This window comes from Rissa tridactyla, chromosome 9 (assembly GCF_028500815.1).
Source record: "Rissa tridactyla isolate bRisTri1 chromosome 9, bRisTri1.patW.cur.20221130, whole genome shotgun sequence".
NCBI lineage: Eukaryota > Metazoa > Chordata > Aves > Charadriiformes > Laridae > Rissa > Rissa tridactyla.
In genome coordinates, this window is record NC_071474.1 from 917,461 (window position 1) to 930,705 (window position 13,245).

The 13,245-nt window shown below is 61.9% G+C and overlaps 1 protein-coding gene across 3 annotated transcripts in view; it reads right to left on the bottom strand.

The window, feature by feature from the left end:
* Positions 1-254: 254 nt before the first annotated feature.
* The window catches only part of FRMD5 (FERM domain containing 5), a 104,081-nt gene continuing 91,090 nt past the window's right edge, over positions 255-13,245 (bottom strand). For 2 of the 3 annotated variants that reach the window (XM_054215503.1, XM_054215501.1), the window contains 7 exons: positions 12,256-12,344; positions 11,562-11,625; positions 10,755-10,846; positions 8,746-8,820; positions 7,910-7,978; positions 7,708-7,814; positions 259-3,854 (listed from right to left, as the gene is read on the bottom strand). In XM_054215503.1, coding sequence (XP_054071478.1) covers positions 3,268-3,854; positions 7,708-7,814; positions 7,910-7,978; positions 8,746-8,820; positions 10,755-10,846; positions 11,562-11,625; positions 12,256-12,344 — 1,083 coding nt within the window. In that variant the 3' untranslated portion in view covers positions 259-3,267. Of the gene's footprint in view, positions 3,855-7,707; positions 7,815-7,909; positions 7,979-8,745; positions 8,821-10,754; positions 10,847-11,561; positions 11,626-12,255; positions 12,345-13,245 lie in introns of all 3 variants that reach the window. The other variant, XM_054215504.1, reaches the window with a different exon arrangement.

Here is a 13,245-nt window from a genome sequence, read left to right on the forward strand (position 1 = left end):
GGACCTGACCCAAACCGCTCACGTTAAAAATTGTGTCCTGGGTCAGTGACAGCAGACACGCTGCTAAACCTGACAGTGGCGAGAGGCTGGTGCTTTGATGAGCTTGTGTGCGGTGCCGCGGTGCTGGCGGGGGGGGGGGGGGGGTCCTGCGGGGACCTGCCACCGCACGGCCACGGCGTGACCGAGCCGCTGCCCCACTGCAGATGGGGCGGGGGGTTGCATTTGCGCTGGGGCGGCAGTTTGGCCGAGTACATCCACGTCCACCCGTGTTGTTTCTGACACCTGACGGCGGGATGGGCGTCCCACTACGGCAGGACCCCCCCTCTGCCCCCAACAGGAACCCCCTTCAGTCCCGAGCCGGGGCTGGGGGCTGCTCCCTGGCCGCTGCTGGCGGTTTTGGCTCAGCTGAGGAACGAGAGGGGATTTTATCGGTGGTGAACAGCTGAGCAGAGCCGGGCTCAGGGGCAGACGGGGGTGTCTGTGTCTGGTTCACCCGGTGCTGGGCCGTGTCCGTGCCCCCCCGCAGCGATGCATGTCCGTAAGGCACCGCGCAGCCCCGGGTCGCTCCCCGCCGCGCTCGGGACGGGAGGTGACGCGGAGCTGGGGTGAGCCGGCTGCTAAAGGGCCAAATTCCTGCCGGGTTTTGAGCCGAGTTTTTAAACGCCAGTGACAAACCGGTACTGACACCATAAATACTGAACAAATCCCACACCAACGCTGGTGTTCATGATATTTAAATATTTATTTAAATTTAAAAATACTTTTCATGGCACCAATGATTTTATGCTAACTAAGATATTGAATATGTAGAAAAGGTACATTTTTGAAGGAAAAAATGTAACTTACAGTATTTGGCACATGAAAGGTTAATTTCTAGATTCTTTTTTTATGAAAACTAAGAAATTCACATTTTCAGGTATTTTACCGTCTACTGCTTAAAGATGCAGTATGCTATTACGAGATTTTTTTTTTTTATTATTTTTTTTTTTCTGATATAAGAATCTATGGAAACAACATTTTAATATAAAGACAGGTAAAACTAACAGGTCGTGAAACACAAGACGTAATATGGAACGTACAGGAAAAAACAGACAACGAAAAATCACCAGTTCTCGTGGTTTTGCAGTAAAACGCTGGGTGAAAACTGCCGAGGTAAACTAGGGCTGGCATTAATGGCTAGTCTAGAGTAAGCCGCTGTGGAAGGTTTCCAAGGGCAGGACCGAGAGGCTGCGCTGGGGCTGGAAGGAGGACGGCTCGTGCCGGGGCGCGGGGCCGGGCACCGCGCTGGCGAGGGCTGTGCTGTCGGGACATCACCGGTACATCAGCAGTGGGGGGGGGAACACGCTGCATCTTTAACCCGGGGCGAGAAACATCAGGTTTGGGACTACCACGCACTGCATAGAAACACCATGAACTACGGACTGAGGTAGGAACACTACACTAAAAGTTAATTTTGCTATGTTGCATAAAACAGGATATCGTGTAAAAAAAAATTAAAATAAATCCATCCTCTGCCTCCTGGCAGCGCCCGTAGCGTCTCCTGCCTGCCCAAGAGCTGGGGGGGCTCCACGCCAAACCCTCCTCGGCCCTTCTGCTGGGAGCGGGGGCCACGGATGCATCCTCAGTGGTGAGACACAACGGCTCGGGCCTTCATTCCCCCCCGCCCCAACCCCGACCGACAGTGGTTAACGAGCCCCCTCTCTTTATTGCAGGGACAAACGAGCCAAGTCTGGCCAACTTGTCGTGGGGTTGGATCGCCCACCGTCACCGTGGGGCTCCTTCGCCGGGCGCCGGCTGAGCGGCTCTGGAGCGGGCAGGAGCCGGCCTCGGCGTGGGGTGATGGATGGGGGATGCTCAGAGACAAGAACACGGAAATCAGGCTTTTTAAAACTGCAGTTATGGCCCCAGCTTGCGTAAAATCTCTCCCTGAGATGAAATAAAACTTGCTCACCTGTTTTCACCTTTTTTTTGTTAAGTTTGTCCAACTTCTCAACCAAAACTTAACAGAACTGGCTTTTATTGCTCCCTGTGTACATAGACTTCTGCTTCCCAGGTCACTGAAGGTCCTGGTGGTTATGTCACAAGTGTGATGAGTTGGTTTTTTATTGATTTTTGCTTAAGAACAGACAGGTCTAATGGTCGTCCACTGGCTTGTTCAGTGTCACCTCCACTCTTGTAGTTCTGTCCTTTTTATCGTCAGAAAAGTCACAAAATTATAGCTCCTTTCTCTATTCCAAAACTAGCAACGGGTTAATCTGGTGTTAGGCTTCCGGGCTACAAAAGTGTTTACTCCTAAACCATTTGCTCAACGTGAACCGCTTGGTACAGCGCACCTCTGTCACCCCATCCGGAAAGTAAAAAAAGACTTGATTAGATTCGATAACAAAATAGCATTTCGTTGTTAAAATAGACCTTGAAACAGTCTCTTTTTTTTTGTTGTTCTTTTTTTTTGTTTGTTTTGGTGTTGTGGTTTTTTTTTGTTTTTTTTTTTTTTTTTTGTACAAAACAGGTACGACTTTCGGAGGCTAAAGGTCTTCCTAATAAATCCGACACCGTCCCTACTGGCGACGCGCCCGGGCTTGGCCAGGGGTGCCGGGCGAGCTCTCCCTGCCCTGGGGAGCACCGGCGCTTCAAGGCTCAGCAGCCGTGAGGAGAGGCCGTGTGCGCCGCGCGGGGCGAGGGCTGCCCGTCGCTGGGCGATGCTGCGCCGCGGGGGCCGGTCGCGCGCCTGGGACCGGGCGACACTGGGCGTCCCCCGACAGCGTCACGCCGCGCATCGCCACGTAGGAGGCTCCGGGTAGCAGGGAGGGGATTCTGCAAAGCAGTACTTGGGAGGTGGCGGTGGTGGCGTGCGCCGTGCCGGATTTAATAATGTACCAGCACACGAGTGTTTAACTCAATACTCAGTAGCACCATTGCTAAAGCTCCTGCTTAGCGCAGCATCGCGAGCCTCCCGGCTGATGCTCGCACGATGATGGGTGGCAAGAGTGAAATAAATTCCTCTCTTTGCTCGGTGCTTCCGCAGTCGTACGCGCGTCTGTGAGTCGGGGCGGTAGGGTGTTGTGCGGGCTCCAGGGGTGGGAGCAGCAGCGCGGCTGGGCGCGGGGAGGAGGAGGCCCCGGGGGCTGCGCCCACCCCCCCTCTTCCTCCCGGAAAGCCGCCTCCGGGGCCGCGCCGCGGGTCGGGAAGGGAGGATTAGTGAGTGTGCCGAAGGACGGCGGCGGGTCTCTCCCCAGGCCCCCGGCTAGTTACGGGCGACTCCTGCCTTCAGGTGTCAATGAGCAGGCTTACCACGGCGCGGACTTTGCAGGCAAACCATCGCCTGAGGGGACAAAAGTATTGGTAATGGAACTGCTCGAACTCGGGGGTCTGGCGGATATCACGGAAAAAGGCAGTGTCAAGGTCGGACTCGGTAAGGACGATCAGGAGGAGGAGCAAAACAAAGAGGAGTCCAACTGTCACAAGGAGCAAACGGAGGACACTTAAAACAAACTTATTCACCTGTTCGGCCTGCGCCGCCCCCAGGCCGCCGGCGCCCGGGCACAGGGCCCGCAGCTCGCCGCCCGCCTCCTCCGCCTCGGCCGCCGCCGGCGTGCCGGCCTCCGACTCCTTCTCCTCCTCGATGCTGCACGGGGCCCCGTTCGCCTGCCGCGAGAGCAGCATCAGCTCCAGGCTGTGCTCGGCCACCGGCGTGGGCAGCACGCTGTCCGCCGGGCTGTAGTTCTCGTCGGCGATGACGGCCACCCGCTCGCTGCTCTCGGCGCGGCCGCTCCGGCCGGGGGCCGCGAAGGCGTCGCCGTGGGAGGCCGAGCGCACCGGGGTGGAGTGGGCGCTGTCACGCAGAGACTCCAGGCCTGGGGACAGCAGGGGAGAGAGGGGGGACACTCGGTGGTGTGGAGGGGGGGGGGTGTCCCTCCCGTTGCAGGAAACCCCCCCTCGCCCAGTGCTGCCCTCGGCCCGGTGTTCCCCGCGGGGACAGGGCACGGCAGCCACCAGCTGCATTTTGTTGTTTTTGGACACGCGGGCCGGCAGCCATAGCCTGGTGCCCGGCCGGAGCCCACAGCTCGTGACTGCAGTCAGTGACACTCAAACACCCGCCTGACCCGTCACCGCCAGCCGCTGGCTGTCACTCTGGACCGCAGGCGGGCTGCAGGCAGGGGCCCGGGCTTGTCCCCAATCGATCACAAACACGTCCGCTGGGAGGTGACAGCCCCCCGGCAGCTGCCCGCGGTGCTTGAGGCCCCTCTGCCGTCGCGGTGCCAAGCCCTGTGCGGGAGCCACCATGGGCCGGCTGCCCACGCCGCTGCGCTGTGGGCAGGGATGAGCCGGGAAGCGCGGCCATGGCAGCGGTGGGGGGTGCAGGGATGGGCTGGGGGGCTGGAAGGCACCCTGAGGGGTCTGCACTGGGGCAGACGGCGGGTCCCCGCCAGCCCTGAGCTGGGGACCAGGGACGAGCTCGCCCTGCGGCACCACTGGAGATGGCTGAGCCTCTGCAGCCCACGGGGCAATCCTTAGGTGGTTATCCTTAGGGATGTACCTCCTGGCCCCCACAGACCTCCCACCCCAAAGAGGCGCAGTGGGGTCCCGACCGAGCCGCAGCCCAGGTGGGCAGCATGGCCGACCCCGCCGTGGGAGCCTGGGACAGGCCTCACCCGCCTGCCCTGCGCGGGGAACGGAGAGACGCCACCGGGCTGAGGCGTGTGGAGAGCGAGGGCTGCGCCTGCCCGGCCCAGCAGAGCGGGACGCTCAGGGACTGCGAGTCAGACTGCGGCACTAACAAACAGCTCCGATTTCTACTGATTCACCACCACAAAAAAAATGTTTTACACAAAAAAAACGTTTTACACCCACTGAGGCGCCCAGAGCAACAAAATCCGCACGAGGAGCCGTGTGCCAGCCCGCCCCGCTGGGCTGGAGTTACAGCCAGGCTCTGCCACGGCTGAACACGTCCGGCAGGGCCAGGGGAGCTCCCCTCCACACCGACTGCCCCCCCAGGTGCCAAATTCCAAGAAACCCCACAAACGTGGGACTCGTTCCTTGCAGTTTTCACAGCAAAAGGGGCAGGCAATGGCGGGGGGCTGGGGGGAGGAGGTGGTTCTGCCATTGCAGCCTCCAGCGTGCCAGGGAGGGTGTCTGGAGGTGGTGGTGGCCGGGACCAGCGGGTCCCCAGTGCCACCCGGCTGCCAGGGGGACGGGGCTGGGCACTTCCCCAGGTGGGGAGGGCACCAAAGCACCATGGCACGGTGGCACTGGCTGCCCTGACCCCGCGCATTGCGAAGAGCCCGGGGCCTGTCCTGCCTGCGTTCCCCTGGACTTTGCAACCTCTTCCTTGTAAATACTCCCCGGATTCCTCCGGATCAGCTGGGCTTAACGCGAGTGCCACTGCGGGCACCGAGCGCCAGGGGCAGCTCAGGCGATAAGCGCCGCAGAGGAATAAACGTGTTCTCACCCCGACAGCTATGTCTGCTGCCGGGGCACAAAACTCACGCGAACGTCCCCTCGCGGCACCCGCTGCGTCCCCGATGGGGCGGGCACCCTCCAGGGCGGGCAGCAGCCCCGCTCCCCGGGGAGGGCAGCTGATGGGGGTCCCCCTGCTCATCACTGCCATGAGAGCAGTGCCGGTGCCCCCCCCAGACGCAAACCTCTCTGCCACCTGCTTGCTCCATGGGACTGCCATAAAAAGCTAGAGAATCTGGGGAAAGCTGGGTCCAGCCCCAAAACAAGAGCTGCTTCGTGGTAATAACAACCCCGGGTCCGGCCAGCAGCGGAGCCCCCAGCCCGCTCCCCATGGCACGTGTCCATCCCACATTCCCGCATCCCCCCAGGGGCACACTCCTGGCGAAGAAGTGCCCAGACCCCGCACAGCCCCTTGGCGCAGCGTTACCTGGCACGAGGGTGTCCGCGGGGCCGTGCGGAGCATCGTGGCCGAGGCCGGGGAGAGCCGGGAGGAGCGGCAAAGCCCCCAGAGCCCGGGCCAGCAGCCGCGGCCCAAGGGCCAGCACCCGCACCCTCACCTCCCGGCAGCAGTGGTTGATGAGCCGCAGGTGGACGCTGACTTTGGTTTTAATCTTTATCAGGCACTTCACCATGGCGGCACGGGCAGCGGCTGGCCTGGCCCGCGGCACGGGGTGCCTGCGGGGACTGCGGTGGGGAGCGGGGACGGCTGCTCACCCGCCGGCGCGGCTGACGCAAGCAGGGCTGGTGCCGCTGGCCCCCGGGTCAGGGCTATTTTGGGCTCCCACATTTCCACAGGACTCAGCTGAAGTGAGAGCGAAGAAAAGCAGCTGCAGGCAGGGCAAGAGCTGCCGGGACAGGGGTGGTGCCGGGAGCCTGCGCCAGCTCCGGTAATTTATTGTGGGAGGCTATTTAATGCTCTCGCCACTTCTCAAGAGCACGCGTGGGAGGCGGGGGAGAGGGTGCTCACATTGACCAGGGCCCCAGAGGTGACCCTGCCTGCGGGGCTGCCGCAGCTGCCAGGCAGGCTCCCCACCCGAAAATCAGCACAGACGTCAGCCCTGGGCTCCCTCGAGGGAAAGAAATCCCTGTCCTGCTCCGAGAGACCCGTCCCTTTGGGCAGGTGGGGTTTCCAGACCCACACCCCGGGCAGCAGGACCCGCCTGGCTGTGCAGGGCAGGGGCTGGTGCCGCAGCCCGCTGGGAGCAGGGCACCACCGCAGGGTGCGCCCACCCCCTCGCTCCCGGCCATCCCCGGTCCCTCATCCACCTCCCAGTTTCCCAAACTTCTGTTCATCGCCACATGGCCCCCGCACACGCCAGCAGCACCCACCACGCACACCGCTCTCCGTCACCCCAGCGTCACCAGGGGGCAGACACTGCTGTCACCGGTGGGTGCCACAGCCAGAACCAGTGGCACAGCCACAGCCCCCAGCCTTGTCCCCAGCCCCGCGGGGCAGCTCCAGGGCTGGTCCCAGCATTTTGCCCTCTGACAACCCTCCTTCCCAGGTGCATCCCACCCTGGCTGCAGCTCCCGCCGCAGGCTGGCACAGCGATCCAGCAGACTGGCAGGCCATCGGCGGTGGCCATCGGCTGGCCAGGAGTGGCTCCCAGGTGGCTGATGAGTCCTTTTGCAGACCAGCTTGTACCCGCTCAGACCCCACGGCTCTCAGTAACACCCTGCTCGCTGGGAGCCCACGGCCGCCGTGCCAGGCAGGTTTGCTTTGCTTTCACACCGTGGCCACGTTTGGAAAAGCAGAGCGAGGGGTGTGCGGGACCCGGCTGCCGTGGTACCTTCAAAGCAGGGCTCACTCCCCGCTCACCCGGCTCGGAGCTGTCAGCGCGACCTGGAGCCTTTTGCTGGATTTCCAATTTAATCGAAATGGAACATCGCTGAGAAATTCTCCTCTGCTTTGCTGCTGCACTGGAAACTTCTGCCCCACAACCAGCCCTCCACTTTGCCCCCAGCTCAGCTATCGATGCCAAACCGGCCCCGAGCCGCAAGAGCAACGTCTGGTGCCGTCCTGCCTGGCCATAAGACCCTGGGGACAGGTCGGGAACCTTCCCTGCCCCGGCGTCCCCACATCAGCATCAGGGGCTACAGAAGTCAGCTGGGGGTGTGTGTCTGCTGTCTGTGGGTGCACATGTTTGCGTAAGTGGGGGTGTGTGCGCGCATGCGTGTGTGTGTCCCCGGCGCCGGGGCTGACCCGGCTCCGAGCCCCGGCAGTGCAGGGAGAGCGGCTCCATGCCCTACCTTCCATGATGGAGATGTGCACGGCTCTCCTCCGGGTGCGGGGCACGCTGCTCAGGCGGGGGCCGTGGGTGATGGAGGGGCAGCTCCGGCTCGGCACCAGCCCTGCCCTAGGGACGAGAACGGGGACGGTGTCAGAGCCCCAGAGGGTGCCGGAGCCCCGGGGGCACGGCAGCCCTCCTGCCCGCGGCTGCCGCGCTCTTACCGGTGAATCTCAGGGGGCTCCCTCTTGATCTTGGCGCTGGACTCCATCACCTCCTTTGCAACGCGGCCACTGCAGCAGGTGAAGAACAGCACCGTGAGGTGTGACCATCACACTGGCGAGCTGTGAGTTTCCCCCACGGCACACCGTGCCCCAGCCTGGCCCCCTCCCCACACACACGGGCCAGGGGGGTTCTCCCCACAGCTCCAGGAGAAAGCAGACACATATCTGCTGGAAATAAGGGTGATGGGAAGAGTGGGGAAAGGCTGGGCTGACACCTCTGCCCCCACGTTTTGCTGCTTCTCCTGGCCTGAGATGCTGGACACAGTGGGGTCACCTCCCCTCTGGGGGGACACACGCCACGGGCGCCCGAGCCCTCCCATGCCTCAAGGAGGGTGCCGGCATCGTGCACCTCCCAGCCGGGGATGTGCTGGGGTCTCTCGTCCTGCAGAGATACGAGGTCCCAGGTCCAGGCTCTGGCTCCAGGCCCAGGGAGGAGCAACACCCCCCTGGAATTCAGGAATTGCAGTGCTTCGTTTCTCTCCTTGTTGTTCTCAAAAACCAAACCCCAGAGCCGCCCCCGTCCTCTCCTCTCCCCCACTCCTGTCCCTCCAAAGCTCTGCCGTTGTGGGGCTGAGGGGAGGGATGCCAGCCGTGAAACAGAGGACAACGCAGTGACGGCCTCGCTGAGGCGGCCGCGCTGCAGTGGAGAACCTCTGGTGACAGAAGGACCCTCAGCAAGTCCCCAGACCACGGCAGCCCTGAACTGCTCCCCAAAGCGCGTCCAAAGGAGCATCCCAAAATATATCCAGTAACTGCTACTTACTGTCATTATTTACCTGTATCGGAACCGGCTTCCCTTGAAGAACAAGTTGCTGCTGGACACCGTCCGGACCTGGCTCGACTTCTCCAACCTGCAACAGCACCAAGAGCTGCGTGAGCGTCCTGCGCCGCCGGCCTGGCGCTGAGCACCCAGCAGGGCACGGCCGCCGGCACTGCCCCGTAGCAAAGCCTTCGCCTGGTTTTGCGTCCCGTGCACCGCGCCGGTGGCGAGGAGCGACTGCTCTGCTGATGCTGGTACAGCATCCTCCCCGCCAGACGGGCCCCAGCATCAGAGGGAGGGAGCCCAGAGCCGCTGGCAAACACTGGCGAGGCCAAATTAGGCAAAATTCCAGGAGCAAAGCCCTGGAGATGCGAAACACCACCAGGAATGAAGCAAGCCGCTGGCAGCAGGGTGTGCCTCTGCCTGGTGGCACCGAGCACCGGGACCGTCATGGCATCACCTCGCCGCCTTCTCCGCCAGCATGGCACATCCCTGCCGGCAGCGGGAGCGTTGCCCAGCCCGCGCTCCCACACAGACCCGCTGCCAACGGCCTCCCCGGCGGCTGGAGGGGGCTCGGGCTGCAGCTCACACCGGGTCCCCCGGGGCCACCAGCGAGCGCCTGCAGGAGGGAGCTGCACAGGGCCGAGGGTCTCCAGGGGCTAAACCCCTCACCATCACCTCTGCGTCGCAGGGGTGCAGGCATCGCCCGTCCCAGGCGGGCTGGCACTCGCCGGGGCCAGTTGGGCCAGCGGTAGGTGACACTGCCGGGAGGGACAGTCCCGACTCCTCCTCAGCCCCGGGAGCCCGTCCCTCGCCCCGGGAGGAGCCCAGCAGCACCGCGGCCGAGCCCACGGTCCACTCCAGCGGGTGCACAATCCAGCGGTAATTTACTGACATGATTAATCATAAAGAGATTTGTAAAGCAATATTGCAATTTCATTTCATGTTAATATAATGAGAAATGAAACCTGCTGATTGCAGCTGCTGATTGCAGTATTCCCAAAGAGAATACATCACAGGCTTTATCTCGCATCTTGCTGATTAAAATAAAACTCATTACGAAGCACAAAGCAGGCTATTTTAAAGTAACAACACGAGCAGGATGCTAAAACCAAAGTGCTCCACCTGGCACCTCCCCGGTTTGCGGGCACAGTCCAGCCCTGTCTGACGGCCCAGTTAGCCACACCGGGGCAGAAAAGCCGCCTTGGTGGCCACGAGCCAGGCAGCCCCGAGCTCCGGGGGAAGGACAGACCCTTCCCCGTCCTCCCGCCCGCCGCCCGGTGACACGCCCCAGCCCGGAGGTGCCTGAAGCCGGGCAGCTGCAGGGACGCTCCCTCCAGCCACTGTCCCCAACGGCTCGCGGCCGCACGGCACCTCCCTGGTCCCCTGAATACTTCCCATGAATAATTAACTTGTTCCCAAAGAGCTCAGACACAGATTATTTCTGAAAGTTTGCGAGCCTTCCCCATTAAAAGGCAGGCTTTTCCAAAGCACCGCCGGGCACTGGCTCCACTTCAGTGGGGATTTTAGTGCTGGATTCAGCACAAAGAGACCCTGCGAAGCCATTTTGAAAATCCATCCCTGAATATTAGGTCAGAAAACATTCCCTCAGTTTTGCCGGCATCCGTCCCTGCTGCCTCACGCCCCGGCCACGCGCCGCACTCGCAGCTCCGGAGCATCTCCGTGTGCCGGCCAGCTCCGAGAATGCTGCCGTTAGCAGGGAAATGGTACCACACGCCTGCTGCTGCCGACAGGACGTGCTCCACTTGCTCAGCATTAAAGGCTTAATCTCCAAACAATTAATCTCCTGATTAAAGGTTTGCCCAGGGGGTATCGATGCTTTTGGTGGCTAGTGACTCTGCTGGGGCCACCGGGCCGGGGGTGCCATGCTGCCGGTGACAGCGAGTGCCTGAGCCCCCGGTGCTGGATGGAGCCCTCGGGCGGGTGCCGTGTGGGGCAGCACTGACCCATGGGGGGATGCAGAACACACACCCCCCCCCCACGCCTGGGTGCCCCGGCACTTACTTGTAGAAAGCCTGGTTTTCTATCCCGCACTTCCAGAGGTGCTTGCAGGCTTCTGGCGTCGGGGCGAAATAGGTAAGAACAATTTTCTTTTCCTAAAGGAGAAAGACAAGGAATCGGCAGGGGAACAAGAGAGTGGTGCCCACCGGGCACGCGCTGGGAATGCGGACGGCGGCCAGAGCAGGAGAGCGGCGCTGGCGTGGGGCAGATCCTCCGCCGGAGCTCCTCGGGACACAGGGAGACGTTGGAGCATCAGCCGACACCCTGACACGGCACCTCGCACGAGGGACGGGCAGCCGTGTGCGCCGGTGACCTGCCACCCACCGCCCCCCCTTACCCGCCTTTTTGAACATCCAGAAATACTTTTATTTGAAAATCATGCTCATGGCTTGCACGGGAGCCAATTTCAGCCAGAGGTTTTCAGGCTGGTTTCACTAACCAGGGCTGACCGAGCGGGATGGCGGTAACAAATCACCAGGATAATCCCAAACGTGGCACTTGGCCGTGGCGGGCAGGCACGGGGAGCAGCTGCCAGCGGTCCCGGGCTGCCCTGAGGGCAGAGTTCTCGCCACGGCACAACCAGGGGCTGACCCGGCGTCTGCAGGCTCCAACGCCCAGAGCGAGGTGCCAGCGGGAGCAGGGAGGTGACCCCAGCGCTGCCACCGAGCCGCAGCCCCCGCCACCCTGCCCGTGTCCCTGCAGCGCGGGCACAGGGCGACGCCACTGCAGCTGCCCTGTGCACCGGGGAACCCGCGGGAGCAACGGCCACGGCTGCGCTCGGGAAGTGCCACGGGAAGGGAGAGCACTCACCTCCTTCTGACTTACGTACAAATAGAAAGTCTTCCCTTCGAATTTCATTTTGGTCACCTCGTTCCTGAAAGGACAGGGACAGGCAGGTGAGGGGCGGCGTGGAGCCCAGCGCAGCCCGGCTGCCTGGCGGGGACAGCCCCGGCCGAGGCGCTTGCCGGGAGCCACAGGTCACGAGCTGGTGCTGCGGGGGGGCAGCGGGGCAGCCTCAAGACCTTGTTTGCCATCCCTGGGAGGTGCCACGGGGCGGTGAGAGGAGCCCTGGCTCAGAAACCAGGAGCTGGAAAAGGGGGACGCCCTGGGGTGAAGCTGACGGTCAGCGGGGCACCCCAGAGTCACTGGGACCTCGTCACACGGGCACTGGCCGGGTGGCAATGCCAGCCCTGAGGGACACACCGGCCAAAACCTGAGACGCAGCGAAGAGCAATGCAGCTGGGTTCAGAGGGGCTGGGGGGACGGTTTCGGGGGACTCGGTCAACACATGGAGGATGCAGATTCATGTCAACAAACGCAGACAGTAAGAAGTCTGGGGGCAACAAAGCGGGAGCTCACCCGAGCACCCCCCGAGCACCCCGCGGTGACACGGGGCACTCACGGCCCTGGCCCCGCGGCACTGTGCGCATCTCGCCGAAGCGAGCCGGCCGGCGCGGCTCCAAGTGAGCAGGGCACCGCGGGCGATGCCGGGGCGGGAACTCACCACTTGATGAAGTGCACTCTCTTGTTTCCCTGCAGAACAACAAAACCAAAGGGAGTGAAGGCCAAAAACGCCGCGTTCCCCGACACGTCCTGGAAGACAACAGCAATTTCTCAGCAAAATGTTGCCAAGCCAGCAAGGGTTACACACCACCAGCGGCCCCCAGCCCCAGAGGCGGGGGGCGATGCAGAACCCACCGTGCCGACTGCGCCGGCGGGATGCTCCCGGCAGGTTCTCGTGGAGCGTGACCCCCCCCCCAGCAAACCCACAGCCCAGTAACCAGCAGCTGGTCCAGCGGCACTGATGGGGAGAAACCGCAGTACGGCTCCCAGCCCCAGCGCTCCCAGCCGCTTACCGGTGAGGAATAAACAGGGAGGGCAGTGCCTCGCCAACCCTTCTGCTAGCAATTAAACCAGAAAACGGTAACAACCTGTTACGCTTGACTCCCTCAGAGCCCTGCACAGCCAGCACGGCTGGGCGGCATCGAGACAGCTTAAAACCAATAATTAGTGTCATGTACGGAGCACAGCAGCAGTTTCACTTAATCATACCGTCTAGACTCCGGGGAAGTAATCATTAACTGCACTGGTTAATGCATGGAAGTGCACGGAAAAAACAGAGACATGCTGAATTTCAAAAATATTATGAAACAGTTGTGGCTGATCAGTAATTGTTAGACTCGCCCTGACTTTTATTTGTCTGGCAGACATTCCGATGGCTTTTGAAGGATGCTGAGCGGATGGGAAGGTGCACGTGAGGCTCAGGATTGGTGCGGCACTGGGCAGGAAAAGCAAGGAAGCAATTTTACGGGGGCGGCTGCAGAAGCGCAATCCCTGTTTGGTGCCTGCGACATTTCCTCGGGGGCTCTGCTGGCCCCTGGGACACCCCGTGCCCAGGATCTGCCCCCACGCAGGAGTACAGCCCTCCCCTCTGCTCCCAGCTGTGCCCTTCCCAGCTTAACCGAGAGACAAGGCATCTTCTCTGCCGTTTGCT